The sequence below is a fragment of the Coccomyxa subellipsoidea genome (genome assembly GCF_000258705.1).
Source record: "Coccomyxa subellipsoidea C-169, whole genome shotgun sequence".
Lineage (NCBI taxonomy): Eukaryota > Viridiplantae > Chlorophyta > Trebouxiophyceae > Coccomyxaceae > Coccomyxa > Coccomyxa subellipsoidea.
This window is the reverse complement of record NW_005178041.1, coordinates 1127288-1141199: the sequence shown is the minus strand read 5'-3', so window position 1 is coordinate 1141199 and position 13912 is coordinate 1127288. Positions and strand designations below refer to the sequence as shown.

At 52.5% G+C, this 13912-nt stretch overlaps 3 protein-coding genes across 3 annotated transcripts; all 3 read right to left on the bottom strand.

Annotated features, from left to right (window-relative positions):
* Nucleotides 1-246: 246 nt before the first annotated feature.
* Nucleotides 247-2745, bottom strand: COCSUDRAFT_35076 (RIO1-domain-containing protein; the record flags this gene model as incomplete). The annotated part of the gene is made up of 6 exons (XM_005650935.1): nt 247-837; nt 1043-1306; nt 1491-1619; nt 1799-2003; nt 2187-2347; nt 2620-2745. 6 exons carry the CDS (start codon nt 2743-2745, stop codon nt 247-249), a joined length of 1476 nt encoding a protein of 491 aa, XP_005650992.1.
* Nucleotides 2746-6927: 4182 nt separating this feature from the next.
* COCSUDRAFT_58985 (hypothetical protein) lies at nt 6928-7775 on the bottom strand (the record flags this gene model as incomplete). The annotated part of the gene is made up of 4 exons (XM_005650934.1): nt 6928-7023; nt 7158-7345; nt 7454-7574; nt 7767-7775. The coding sequence occupies 4 exons, from the start codon at nt 7773-7775 to the stop codon at nt 6928-6930; spliced, it is 414 nt and encodes a 137-aa protein (XP_005650991.1).
* A 1228-nt stretch (nt 7776-9003) lies between these two features.
* COCSUDRAFT_27028 (EMP/nonaspanin domain family protein) lies at nt 9004-13908 on the bottom strand. Its single transcript, XM_005650933.1, has 11 exons — nt 13551-13908; nt 12934-13159; nt 12462-12782; nt 12210-12333; nt 11704-11897; nt 11105-11380; nt 10626-10790; nt 10162-10309; nt 9923-9990; nt 9721-9827; nt 9004-9441 (listed from the first exon to the last, which is right to left on the bottom strand). The coding sequence occupies exons 1-11, from the start codon at nt 13775-13777 to the stop codon at nt 9423-9425; spliced, it is 1875 nt and encodes a 624-aa protein (XP_005650990.1). The 5' UTR covers nt 13778-13908; the 3' UTR covers nt 9004-9422.
* Nucleotides 13909-13912: the final 4 nt, after the last annotated feature.

Below are 13912 nucleotides of genomic sequence, written 5' to 3'. Positions count from 1 at the left end.
GTGGGGGGATCATGGGCGAGGATCATTCCTGGGTGTGATTATAGTATAGAGATTCCAAGCTTGTTAATGTATGTTCACAATGTTTGTTCTTCAACCAGTTCATGATTTTGTTCTCGTTTCCGTTCCTTTTTTAACCACTTCAGCATTTCAATAAGGCTCTATGCAGGCCAAGCAATGCCCCACAAGCACACGCATGACTGATTGGATCCACAGATGGCACTCCCTAAATGTCCCGAAAACGGCCAGCTACTTGTGCCTGTGCTTGTTGATTGCGCGCTTCTTGACGTGCTTCTTGAGCTTGTGCTTGCGCTTCTCACGGTTGGCTTCCTTTACCTCCGCCTTGTGCTGCTTCCTGGCCGCCTTCTCAGCTTCCGGGTCCTTCTTCACCCGCTCCTCCCTCCCTTCCCCGCCATCCTCTCCATCCTGATCACTGTCAGATTCTTCATCACTGCTACTACCACTGCTGTCAGAGCCCCCACTAGCATTGTGCTTTGCTGCTGCTGGATCCGCCTCAGATGACTGCTGCTCAGCCTTTCCTGCTGGGGCGGCTTCTGCGCTGCGACCGGCAGCGCCGCTCAGTCGCGCTTCCAGGTCGAAGTCCTCTTCGTCGGAGGCGGAGCTGCCCGGCCGGGCGCGGTTGCCGGGCAGGAGGGCAGCCGCCTCGACGACGGCGGGAGCCGCGGCCGCGCCGGTCATGTCCGGTCGCATGCCGGTAATCGTCTGGTAGTAAATACCCTCCGTCGCGCGCTTGTCACCCCCAGCCGCAAGCCGCTCAAAGTCCCCCTCGTGGTCGTCCACCTCCTCCAGCCTCCTCGGGATGTACGCCCCTTGGAAGATCTGCAGGCAACAACAATTTGGCTGGTCAGCACAGCTACTGGCAATGTGTACAATAACATGCAAGGACACACACCAGAATTGCAATTTTAGGAAGGCACCTCCCTTCCTTGTAATCCGCAACGAAGAGCCCTTCCTGGCCCTGCAGAGCGAAAAAGAACAGCAGCGATGGTAAGGGAGCCATTCTATTACAAGGGTGGGTGCAAACCTTGTCAGCCATGGCGTCCTCGGGATCCTGCACAGTTGGGCGCGAGGATGCCACGCAGATGAGCGCGTCTACGGCGGCGTCAATATTCCCGGGGTTGATGTGGGGGTCGACAACAAAATCGAAGAGCTCGCGCACGGTCAGCGTCGCCACGCCAGCGCGCCGGAAGAAGTCGTTGACGTGCAGCGCGTCCTCACGCAGAAAGTCAAGCGCCCGCGGGTGGTCCAGGTCCACCGCCTGGCTCACGTCAATGATCCACAGCTCCTCCTGTGAGAGCGGTGCAGCCATGTCAGCCACTATTCTCTTACGTCTGTGAACCGTGACACGGCCGCATGGGCGGCAAGAAGAAGCAAATATTGGATGACTGGCAGCTTCACAATGGATTGCAAGAAGGCAGATGAGTTCAGAGCCTCCAAATTTTCACTGAGAACAGCAGGTTGATAAGTCACACGTTGTGGACGAGGATGTTGTACTCGGACAGGTCAGCGTGCACCAGGTGGCACTCCTGGTACATCTGGCGCACAAACAGCACCATCTGCGTGTAGAAGATCTGCATCTGCTGCTGCGGAGCCTTCGCGTCCTGCAAAACCACCAGATTTTGTTATTAAATTTGTGTCCATTCTATGCAACCTGCTTGGGCATGAGTCAAAGGGACATTGCCAGGACGCTCCAAAACAATAAAATTGAAGGATCAAGGAAGCTGAAAGAAGCTCAGGGAAATTCACAGTATTGAAAAACTTGCTGGAAAGGGGCGCGAACCTTCAGGCGGGGGGCAGCGACGCCATTGGAGCCGACAAACTCCATGACGAGGACGTGCATGCGCAGGTGGATGGGCTGCGGGCTGCGGATGCCGGCCGCACGCATGCGCGCCAAGTTACGGAACTCCTTCTCGGCCCACACCTTGACCATCTTGCGCGGGTTGCTCTTGCAGTACGACTTGAAGCGGAAGTCCCCGCTCACATACCTGCACGCAAAGACTCAGCCCATCACACACCCCCACTATGTGAATTCTAAGGGAAACTGGCATTCCATGCGATTCATGCAACTTGAATGCTCAAAACAACGTGCAAGAATGGAGTGTTGCAAGATCCTGCGGTATAGGGTAATAATCGTTCTGTGCGCACAACTGTGGGAGCACGCAGCTGACCTGTCGCGGTCCTTGAAGGTCAAGATAGAGGTCTTGTAGATCTTGACTGCTAGGTCCTCGCCGCCTGCTGTGACTGCCTGGTACACATTGGCCTCCTTGCCCGTGGACACGCAGCCGTTCAGCTCCGAGAACAACCCGCTGTTCAGCATCTTCACCAACGCCTGCCATACCAATCGACATTGGCCACAGCTCTCGACACTCGCAGCAGCCTTAACCACCAGGGCAATGACACGCAATGTGCGCAGAAATTGAAGGGTAATGCCTTCATTGAAAAAGCTTGTTTCGTGGGCTCGATGCACAGAGACTCAGCGGCAATTCTTGCATGGCAAAGGCTTGATTGGGAGGCTCGATGGGCAGAGGTGCAAGGGTATTGCATGCATTAGGAAAGCTTGTTTTGGGGGCTGCATGCAAGAAGGGGAGGCAGGCGGCGCACCAGGCGGGTGCGAGGGTCCAGCACAGTCTGGTAGGTGGCTCGGTCTGCCTTGTCCTTGGTGCGGTCGGCACCTGTGGCCTGCTGCCTAGCAGTGCCGCGCACCGTTGCTGCCACAGAGGAGTGCATTCTCTGCCCGCCCAGCGACTCCAAAGCATCGTCCAGCTGCCTCGTCTGCATCTGTGCGTTCAGCCGCCGGTCTGCCCTCTGCAAAGCAGATGAAAGACAGCTCAACTTTTGGAGTAAATTGTCATCAGCTCAGCCATCCTTTAGGCAAGTCTACCAGGCACACTAGGGCATGAACCAGATCCAATTTTATGCACATGAAAAGACGACCTGCACAAGTGCCAGAGATTTGGTGGGCTTTCACAGTCCAAAGACAGCGTTACGGCAAGGTGTGGTAAGATACCTGCATCTGACTTGTGCGTGGCTGCATGGTACTGCTGGCCTGGCCGCTCTGAGCGTTGGGCCTGAATTGTTTGGGAACACCAGCTGTCGTGGCTGCTCCAACGCCCTCACTCAAGTCGAGCCCTGTGCAAGGCCACAAGAGAGTTGGTAGGTGCACCAAGATTAGCCTACGGCGGTCCATGCACCTACCATAGGAGAAACTTGAAATGCTTCGATCATCAGCTGAGAGCCGGTGGTATTATTTCCAAGCATCACACACGATAACATAGTACTCAAGCAAACAACTTTTTGGGGCGCACCTTCGATCTCGTCCACCCAGTCAAGTTCTGCTTCACTGTCTAGATCTTCATCAGACGAATAACCGTAATCCGTCGAAACATAACCTTTATCTACAATGACATCTCCTGCCTCAGGCGTTGCAGCAGCTGGCTTCTCTGAGGAGCCAACATTCATGGCGGCCTCATCACCTTCTTCTTCGCTGTCAGCAAATTTCTTCTCGAGTTCTTCGATAGGCAGATCTTGCAAGGCCATGACGCTCAGTACTGGGACCCGGATTATTGTGAAGAAGCCTCGCCAAGGAAGTCAAAATAGCCACCTGCAGCTGAAGGAAGCCGTTTGTCATCCTGACGTAATCGCAAGGGCTTGCACTGCTTCCTTGCCTCGCAGGTCATCTCTGGATCAATGCGCTTTGTACTCTGAATAGTAGGTGGGACCTTTGGACACAGCTTGATAAATTTGTACAGACGGAGAGAAGCCGAAAATTTTGGTATTGTCAAAGTAATGATCTGCACTTGATCTGACCGCAACTATGGAGATTAAAGAAGCGATCACCGAGGATGAGATTAGAGAGTGCTTTCCAGTCTTGAAGACACTGAGATTACATTTCACTGACGTATCAGAGTTTCTTCCTAGGGTTTTGAAGCAGCAGCAAGATGGATATCATTTAGTTTACGTCAGGGATGAGGGTGAAATTCATGCAATTGCTGGCTATCGCATCAGGGAGCACCTGGAGATATCAGAACCCCGGTATGCCATCCAGACTGCCTCTTGGTTCAGACAGCCATGGAGCTGTGAGCCTACTACAGATGAGCGCAGATGCTTTCAAGTCACCAACTGCAAGTTGGTGTGCTGATGTCAGACTATCAGACAACAGAATCTACACTCTTGGAGAATTTGCTTGCTGCAGGTATATGTATGTGGCAGACTTAGTTGCGCTGCCAGCACAAAGGGGCAAGGGGTATGGGAAAGCCCTATTCGCATATCTTGAGGATGCCGCCAGACAGGCAGGCTGCAAAAGGTCTGCCGCCTTGTTTGAATATAAGTATGTTTTAGCGCTTGACACTGTCGCTCACATCTTGTTCCTGGAGAACTCTGACACATTCAATCCCACTTAATTCTGCAAGTGCAGATTGCTGCTGGAGAGCGGCGTGCAGCGCAGCCGAGCGCACAAATTCTATTTCAATTGTGGTCTCAGCATATCTTGTTACCGCTTTGAGAAGGAACTTTAATGCCGTGTTTCTGTGTATGTCCACGTCCACTTGCTGGATGCTGGTGAACGCCTGCGAGGCGCACGTTGCCAGACAAGTTCAAGTGCGCATGCTTATACTTATCGAGAACAATGCAGCCCCATCTGCATGCCAGTGGCTAGGATCAGCAAAGATTTACCGATTACCTTCCAGGGATGATGCACCATGGAGTCTCCTTGCTCAGGCAGCTGATAAGATGCGCCAAAGGGTCGTAAAGGTTTCACGCCGTTCCAATCTGCTAGACATTGTGCATCAGGAACAGGCTTCCTGCAGGATCTGCACGACATATAAATGCCCCTGCAGCAGCCAGAACAAGGGGCTCACAGCCTGGAGCAGAAGGTGGCCACATCCTAAGTACTGGACCATCTCATGTAATGCCTGTTTGCACACCTGAGCAAGTGCTTTGTCCAGCGGCGTCTGGCCGTCAGCATCTTGCAGCAAGCCATTCGCGCGGTGTTTCAGCCTGCGAGAAGGGGAACAGGAAGATCAGGGTCCATTTTCATGTCAAGTGACTCTTTCACAGGTAGGTTAAGGCCCATGCTGTGTTGGTGCAAGGGCATGAGTCCAGTCGCACAGGAGCTTGACGATGTGAGCGTGGCCCATGTATGCTGCTCTATGGAGGGGCGTGGCTAAGCCAGCTCTAGTTGCCTTGTTTGGATCCGCCCCTGCGTTATAAAGAGGGACAGTCAGCTTGCCAGGGGTACCTTACTGACGGGCTACATTGAGAAACAAGATTAACAGAACGAGTTCTAGCCAGGTGGCGTCACGCACGTACGGTACCTGAGTCTAGCAGGAGCTGCACTGCGTCAGCATGACCTGCTCTTGATGCATAGTGCAGAGGAGTGTAGCCACTGTCACCTGCTTGTCGACAACGATGTCTTTGTAGATGCCGTGAACTTGAATGTTTTGTAGAGACACTGCGCATACAGATTTCGCAAAATCCAGTCTTGCACAAAGAGAGCATCTAGCCCAATGATGGAGCGCCTCAGAAGTGTCACCTCCAACGCCATCGTCATGCACAAAGTGCGGATGCCTCTGCAGTAGGCTTCTAAGTTTGATGACATTCCCTTTTTGAGCTGCTGAGCAAGCGCTCTTCAAGAAGTCCAACTCGTCCAGACTCTGAACGGCTGGAGGAGCCCTTTTATGACATTGGCAGTGCAAGTGGTCATGATCGTGCTGTCCCATGATTGTGAAAGGATGCTAGGAGGCACCACATTTACGTTTGTGGTTTAATTGACGTCGTTTCCACTCTGGCCTACTCTGCAAGACGACGATCTGTTTTTGTCCAGCTCCCTCTAGTCGGGTCCGCAAGCAATCGATGATGTCAACCACTAAGGGGACACCATTGCTTGAATCATTGTTGAATTGCGTGGGTCGACATTGTTTCAAGGGGGCAGTTCGTAGCTCGAAACAAAGCTCCTCATGGCCTGCCCAATGGCCAGCCCGTTGGGACGATTCGGGCAGCCCAGCAGACAACAGAGCTAGACCGTGTACTTGACGTACAGTATCGCATACCAAGTCATGGGGCTGTATTGAGCAGGCAAACTTACAGACACTCAGAATCATTCGAGATTTAACAATACCTAATGGGGAGGATGCAGGACCTTCACAATACGTCCATTCTTCTTGTGGTATCTGACACCCGACCAAACAACATCAGGCTTCAGCCATGTGCATGCAGCACAAACGGGCAACAGAGCATTGCTGATCCAGAATGCAAGCCAGAGCTTGATCCAGCTGAAATGCGCCATCGAAGGTCTGCGCTGTCCAAGCTCCAGAACAGTGAACAGGTCCAGAATGACACCTGCACACCGGCATGTGAATTCGAAGGTGTGCTTCACAAGCACTCTCTGATATGTTCTTGAATGGCACCATTATCTTGCCTACATGGCGTGTACCAGCCGAAGTGAAATGCTGAGCACATGCAAGGAAGGGGCTGCACCAGTCATCCACTGCAGTGCCACATGCGCTCCAATGAAAGCCCCAAAGAATGCCAGACATGGCACGTGAGGCCATGAGGCAGTGGCGGAGCCCATGATAATAGTGTCGTAGATCCACATAGCCGCTTGCAGAGAGTCAATCACAGCTGGAGCGACAAATGCCCAGGACAGGTAGCAGTGCAGGGCCAGCATGGTGTGATTCAGGCGCCTGTTGTGGCTACTGGCATATGTGTCCATCACATACAGCTGGCGGCGCAGATAGTTCCAAAATTGGCCAAAGCTGCACGCTTTGTCGAGCCTGCAGGACACAAGACACCTCAAAGGTTGATAGATGGCACAGGACTACATTTCTGGCTGTTAATGTCCCAAGCGCAGAATAGTCAAAGATGTTCTGCCCATATTGAGCAACTAGGTTTCAGCTAGCGCTGTTAGGGTGCTCACCACTGGGGAAAGATGGCAAAGGAAGGGCACAGTATTTGAAGACCACGCTCGCTGCACACCGATGCTACTGTGAGGTCATCTGAGTACCCACCCTGCAGCCCCACACCCATTCCTCAGCCCCACAGAACAACACAGCAAGAGTCCAAGCTCTCACAACCCTGCCAACCTCTTAGCGACGAGACAGGAGATGGGTCTTGCTTCCTGATTATGTGGTGAAATGGCATACCTGACTCCAGGAGTGCATGATGCCATTGGCGTCTGAGCGCAGGTCAGCCAGGGGGAGCAGCATGCAGCCGCCCCACACAAAGCTGGTGCGCTGGCGCACAGAGAATGCAATGACCAGCGGCAGATGGTATACCAGGCAGCAGTAGGTCAGCAGGCTGGCTCCTGCCTCTGGCACGTCAAAGGGGTACCCTGCACACACCCTACGAACTTACTGTATTCAATTATGGATAAGCATTTGTGGGAGGATATAAAGATAAATAGATCTGGGCACTCCATGATGATTGGCATGCAGCGCACCTGTCACCATGAAGCTCGTGGGATCTGCCTCAGCAGCGGCGACTAAGTCATTCAGTGTGGTGGGATGGAGCAGCACGTCGTCATCAAGGCAAAGGATCCACTTGTGTTTGGGATTTGCGCGCTGCAGTTACATGAATGACGATCAGTACCTAGTGACTTCTGAGATCTTACGTGCAGACTCTTGTTCCTTGCAAGAAAAGAGAATTGACTGGTCTTTTACTTGCCAGTAACACCGCATAGCGCATACCATGATGCCAGTCTGCAAGTTGCAAATCTTCTGCGAAGTGCAGGTGGCCTTTTGGCTGATCAGGACCTGAGCCATTGCTCCCTTGTTGCTGTCTATGAGACTCCTTATTGCAGAATGAGCAGGGTCAGCCTGCAAAGAGAGTTGCAGTCATCAAACATCTCTCGCAGGATCTGAAAAGCATGCAGTCTTTTTGGGAGTGGCAATCTTCTGTACCTGGCTGTCCACAATAAATAGATACTCTATGGGCCCGCTGTATGCTGATTGCAGCTGAGACCGCCAATTCTGAAGGCTATGCTTCCGGCAGCCTTTGACTGGAAGCAAGATTGAGAGGCCAGGCCATTCCCTCTCATCCTGCAGAAGAACAAGTGCGTTCAGAGGACCCACATGTATGTTTGCATGAGGAGGCCTGAAGAGCCTGACATGATTGTGATGGCAAGAATCTCAGTGAGAAAAACCTTGTGCTCTACCTTTGCGCTCATTATTTCGCTGCAGATGACAGCTTTGACAACAGGCGTCGACACGGCCCCTTTTCCTGCTAAGGCACCTCCTGATGACATGCAAGCAGTCAGAAGCTGAAGATCTAAGTCTTCTTATCTAAGATCTGGGTTCTGTAATGCATGAGGAATTGCAGCATGTACCTGGCATATTCCTCCGCACACTGAGCTCCCTGCGCCGCATCAAACCTGCCCATGCCCATCCAATCGCAAGAAGGATGCCAATAAGTGCACCTTGGCATTGCAGAATCACAACCAGACTCTGTGCAGCCCCCATCAGCAGTAGATCGCTGTGCCGATGCCTGATGCATCACTCGCCAATGAAGAGTTTCTGGTATATAAATGGCAACAGTATTGGCTCCATACATATTCATATGCCTGAAAGTCACATTCTCTCAGTTTTATCATTGTGATCTTTGTTGAATGGATCCCATCACTTCTGCTCGTGGTGGTGATCCATCAACCGCTGAAGGGACCAATACTTTATGCAGGCCTGCTACTGCGATCTGTTCCTTGCCGGAAAGTATTCGAGCTATGTATATCTTCTCAGTACTGTGATATTCAATAAGCTAGCCAAATTGACACGAAAGGATCTGAGGTGTTGGTGAGGGATCGACCACGCCCTCAGCAGAACTTTATGCAGTCTTTGATTCGAGATTATATATGTAAAAGGAAATATAATATTGCAACAAAAATCGTAAGTGTAAAATTAAATGCTTCGGTCAGTGCTGAAGAGCAGCTGGGCTTTTGATGACTCAGCAGGCGCTGTCCTTTGACCCTCAGTGCTTGGTGCCAGCGTATGCTTCTTTAGTCCGCATTTCTTTCATTTGGAGTTGCCAATAGCCCGTCACAACAGTGTGAAACAATAGACACAGCTCTCCTCATGAATGGCCTCAGGCAGCATTGGTAGCATCATTAACTATCACAATGCCACTGGCATCTTGCAATTGCACTACAATTCTATGACAACATACTAGCGTTGTCTGCGGTATATGTCCTGCGCAATCTGCACACAAAGGAACGTTGCGCTCAAATTAATGTTACTTCTGAGTCCTCAATCCCTTCACAACGCCAAACACTGGGCTGGAAGGTGCACATGCACACTGCGCATGCGCATGCCAACAGCCTCCACTGACAACAAGGAGCCTCCTCAATCTCCTTGCTTTCTTCTGCAATCCTTCCAAGCAATGAGTGCTTCCATCATCCCATGCAACTGCTTTCATGCAGCTCAATCGCTCTTGATGGCACTGCATCGCAGAAGACAGACATGCACATTGTCAGCATTGAGAAGCTACAGGCTCATAGTTTCAATAGACCTTTGACATCTCACAGCACAAGAGAAGGTGCGGCTCAGGCTCATTAAATCATGATTGGCCAACATGGGAATTCTGGTCCAAATTTCTTCATCATAGCCGCACACCTCTCTTGTTGGGTCAGCTAAACACTCACAATACCAATAAGACACCCCACAGGTTCATCAACATGGAAAGAGCGCTTGCAACTGTTAAGCGCATGCTGCCTGTCACCTGTAGATGTGCCTCACAAAGGTGAGGCTTGCTCGGTAGCCCACCGCCCCCAGCATCAGGAAGAAGGCATAGCAGATCATGCCCATGTAGCAGAAGAAGAAGCTTGTCTGCGGCAGGCAGGACACAATATCAGCACAACCACGCCAACCGGCAGGAAAGGTCACACATGACTATACAATGGAAACCATGGATGCAGTCATACCTGCATGAAGCCGCTCATGTCACTCCGCGCAAAGTAGTAGTAGAAGCAGTACGCGAAGATGAACAGCCCTGCAGCCACACACGCCAAACTTGATGCCATTTTGCATGGTCGCAACAATGTGGCATCAAAGTGTGGAGAGCCAGGATCACCAACATCCGCAAAATGGCAGCTGAATAGGAAGAAAGCAAAGGCACGAAGTCTGAGGCATGAAGGCGTTTAATGGAGTTCAGCGGGTCAACCTGTGGAGCCGCCACAGAGGAAGGAGCGCCACCACCAGCGGTGGTCTTCCACTGCCAACTGGAAGTAGGTCAGAGCGATGGTGATGAAGGCCGTCACAATGACCAGGATGATGAACACGATGCACAGGATGGAGTAGATGGTGTACACCTGCAGACACAAATCCCACCTCCTCACAGTCATCCAGCATGCAGATGCTGCAAGTACAATTTTGCCTGGGAAGAACTTCAAAACGAAGCCCAACGGTGCACCTTACAGGCAATGCTCAACACTGACGCGCCGGAGAGGATCCGGACACAAAGACTGATATCCCAATGCGCCGGAGAGGAATCCGGACACAAAGACTGATATCCATTCACCTTGGTGTCGGTGTTGAGCTTTGTCTGTGGCTGAATCCTACATGGTCAAGGAGGCGCGAACATTAAGATTCTGGATTCAAAGAATGTGTGTGACGACTGGTGTGCACCTTGTGGCCCCAGACGCTGGCGAAGATGTAGTAGAGCTCGATGTAGATGGCGGAGAAGGGCAGGAAGCCGGCCATGAGCATCTGAGGGAACGCCCTCCGGTACCAGGGCAGCGGCGGAATCTCACGCGGGTACTTGGTCGTCCGTACCGGTGCATTGAACTCCGCCTGCGCACATTTGCAGGAGTATCATCACCACAGACCAACTGCACTGTTGACAAAAACGCCACGCGCTAACACACTTCCCATGGGTCAAGGACATGGGGGCCAGCCTAACACGGCTGCAAGGGGAGCAGAAGAACCAGCAACTCTCTTACTTGGCGCCTGCCCATCATAACGACGGGTCTCGACTTCCACAGCACACTGCCAATACTTCATTGCATCTGATGCTGTTGCTGCCCGATCTCCCCGTGTTGAAGGTGCACCAATTGGTTTCAGCATGTGGCAGATCTGTCATAGCCACAAAGAGCACAGACAGGCACCTTGGAATTCTTGCCGGCGATGCCGCCGAGGACGGTGAGTGGGAAGGTGATGAGGGCCCAGATGACAAGGATGATGCAGATGGTGCCAAAGGGCAGCGCGGCTGTGGAGCGGTACACGATGGCGATCGTGTTCAGGAAGGAGAACGTGGCCAGCATGGGCCCGCAAAAGAGCGCCGTCGTCAGCAGCACATTGCGCACCCAGTTGGTGCCGCCCATCACCTTGTACGACACCGCCGCCACGTAGCCTGCCACCCCAGCCGTCAGCGCATACAGCACCTGCACCAGGCAAGTCCCCAATCTTGGTACTTAAAATTGAAGCACTTCAAGGGGCCCAACAGACATCCAGGTAGTCTGATATGGAGCCCCCTGGCACGCTCTGCAGGTGACATGCGGCAATAAGCAGTCATACCAGCTTTTGGAAATACAGGATGAACATCTGTGAGTGAGCACCATCGTGGTGGAAAGGAAATTGGATGCGTGACATGCAAGTGATCAGTCAAAAAATGCAGCGATGCCAATGCTACGGGAGCCTGCAGTCAGATGTGCGCTGGCGGCTGCACGCTGGGGAGAAATGAAGGGGTGTGGAGGTGTGAACGCACTACGCAGGAGGTGAGGAGGGCGCCGCGATTGTAGGGGTAGAAGACGCCGACGAGGGCGAGCGCGAAGATGCACACGGCCATGGTAAGGATCTGGCTGCCCGTGCCCACGCACGCGCAGAACAGCGACAGGTGCGGCGGGAAGCGGAACACGTCCCCGTGGATGTACTTCCACCCCGTCTCCTCCTGGTCCTCTCCTGTGAGGTGAGGTATACCATGGGCTAATCAACCATGTGGGTCGCTCTCAGGGGTTGATTAGACGTGTAAGTCATTCTCTCTGCGACATGCACAGCGGCAAAGGTGGGTCTTCCCCTGTGGGCGATTGCCGGTGGCAAGCAACCGTGTGGGCCGCTCTCTCTATCAGATGAACAGCGCCTGTAATGCTTCAGAATATCCCAAAGTCTGGAACAGCATGCATGCATGCACTCCCAGCTTGCCAAGACGTGTGTTGGTCCCCTTGAACAAGACAGTAGAACAGCAAAAACCATGGAGTTGTGGCGGGGCCGCACCAGCCTCGTCGTCGCGCGTGTACTTGACGAAGTCGTTCTTGAGCACGCGCATGAGGATGGTGGCCAGGAACCCCGTCAGCAGCAGCACCGTCACGCAGCTGTTTATGATGGAGAACCAGTGGATCTGCACCCACACTTCGGTCCCCATCACTGTAGGCACAATCAAGCGCACACGAAGCACGCAGTATACCATGTAGTGAATGACAGAAGAAAGCCACAAGTTGTGGAAGTGCTGGCATGCAGAATGATCACCTCCAGGTGCTGCGGCAGGAAGGAGTAGCGGGAGTACTTGTCCATGCGCTTCTCAAAGGGGATGGTGGTCTCGCGCCACTTGACAGAGTAGGTGTAGTCCACGATGGTATTCTCCCCCTCTGTGATGTCCACTGTGCGCGAGGGGTCGGTGGACACATTGACCTCGATCACGCGGTCGCCATTGTACAGGATGTCAAAGTGGATGTGCGTGAAGAGGTAGTAGCGCAGGTCGTGCTTCTCCCAGGTCTTGCCGCCCGGCTGGCTCATGATCTTCTCCACCTTGCCAATGAAACCCCAGATGGGCAGGTCGTCATAGAACATCTGCGCGCATGCGGCGATTGAAAATCCAAATCGTGATATCAACGTGTTGCACAGAGCAGCAGGGAGAGTAATGACGCTTTGAATTGGCGGGATCCTGGCAGGTGCACTATCTAGTGTCACTTCCGGGAAAAGTGGGGATAAGAGGTGGAACCTGGAAATAGTAGTCCTTCTTGACGGCCTTGCGGAACTTCTTCAAGTCCTTGGCAGTCAGCTCTCTCGAGCACAGGATCTCATTCTCCTTGTCCACCCTGAATTTGATGGAGTAGGGTGTATTCACCAGCCGATCTCCCTCCAGCACCTCCCCCAGCCCCTCCGTCTTGTACTCCTTGCCGCCTTCCGGTGTGCAGAAGGGCAAATTGTAGTACTGGTATGTCTCACTGCGCATGACGGGTGAAGTTGATCAGGCCATATGGGACTGGCACGGTATACTTCTGCAGACCTGTTCAGTCTTGATAGCCTCGATGCTATTAAGTAGTAACAAACAGGAAATTAAAGTGTTTCTTTTTCCCTTCTTGACTCTATAGAGGTTTCTGTAAACTTAGGCCCGTTTCACGGAGGTAAGGATGATCCTATCAGTCCCTGACCTCTGTTCCACCATCTGATAAGTAAGGCATTCACCGGAAGGGATACAAATTCACACAAAATCCTTGAAATACTGAGGAGGTTAGGCATCTTTTAGCAAAACGCAAACGTTGCGACAAGGTTGTGTTCATCAGCAGCACAAACTTTCATCGAGAGTGGCACATCTTGCAGCGCGGATTGGCGCACCTGGGATTGCTGAAGGGTCCCACTTTGTTGGCATACAGCTTGATGGGGTCATGCATGTCGTATCTGTGGTCCGATTCCCCAAGCAACCTCCGTCCACTCCCATCTAACAGTTGTGCTGCTATTGAAGAAAGCCACCCACTTCTGTGATCCGTCTGTGCCTGGCATGACTGCAGCAAAACGCTCAGCAGCGCCAGCAGAAAGGAGCTCCTGGGCACTGCGAGCCCCATGTTGCAGCGTGCAGCCAGCAGGTTATGATCGACACATGCGTCAAGAACCCTCAGCCAAATTCATGATGGGATGAAATCATGAATATTGAGCCAAAGAATCCCTTCAGTTTATCGAGGAACACCAAATTACACGCA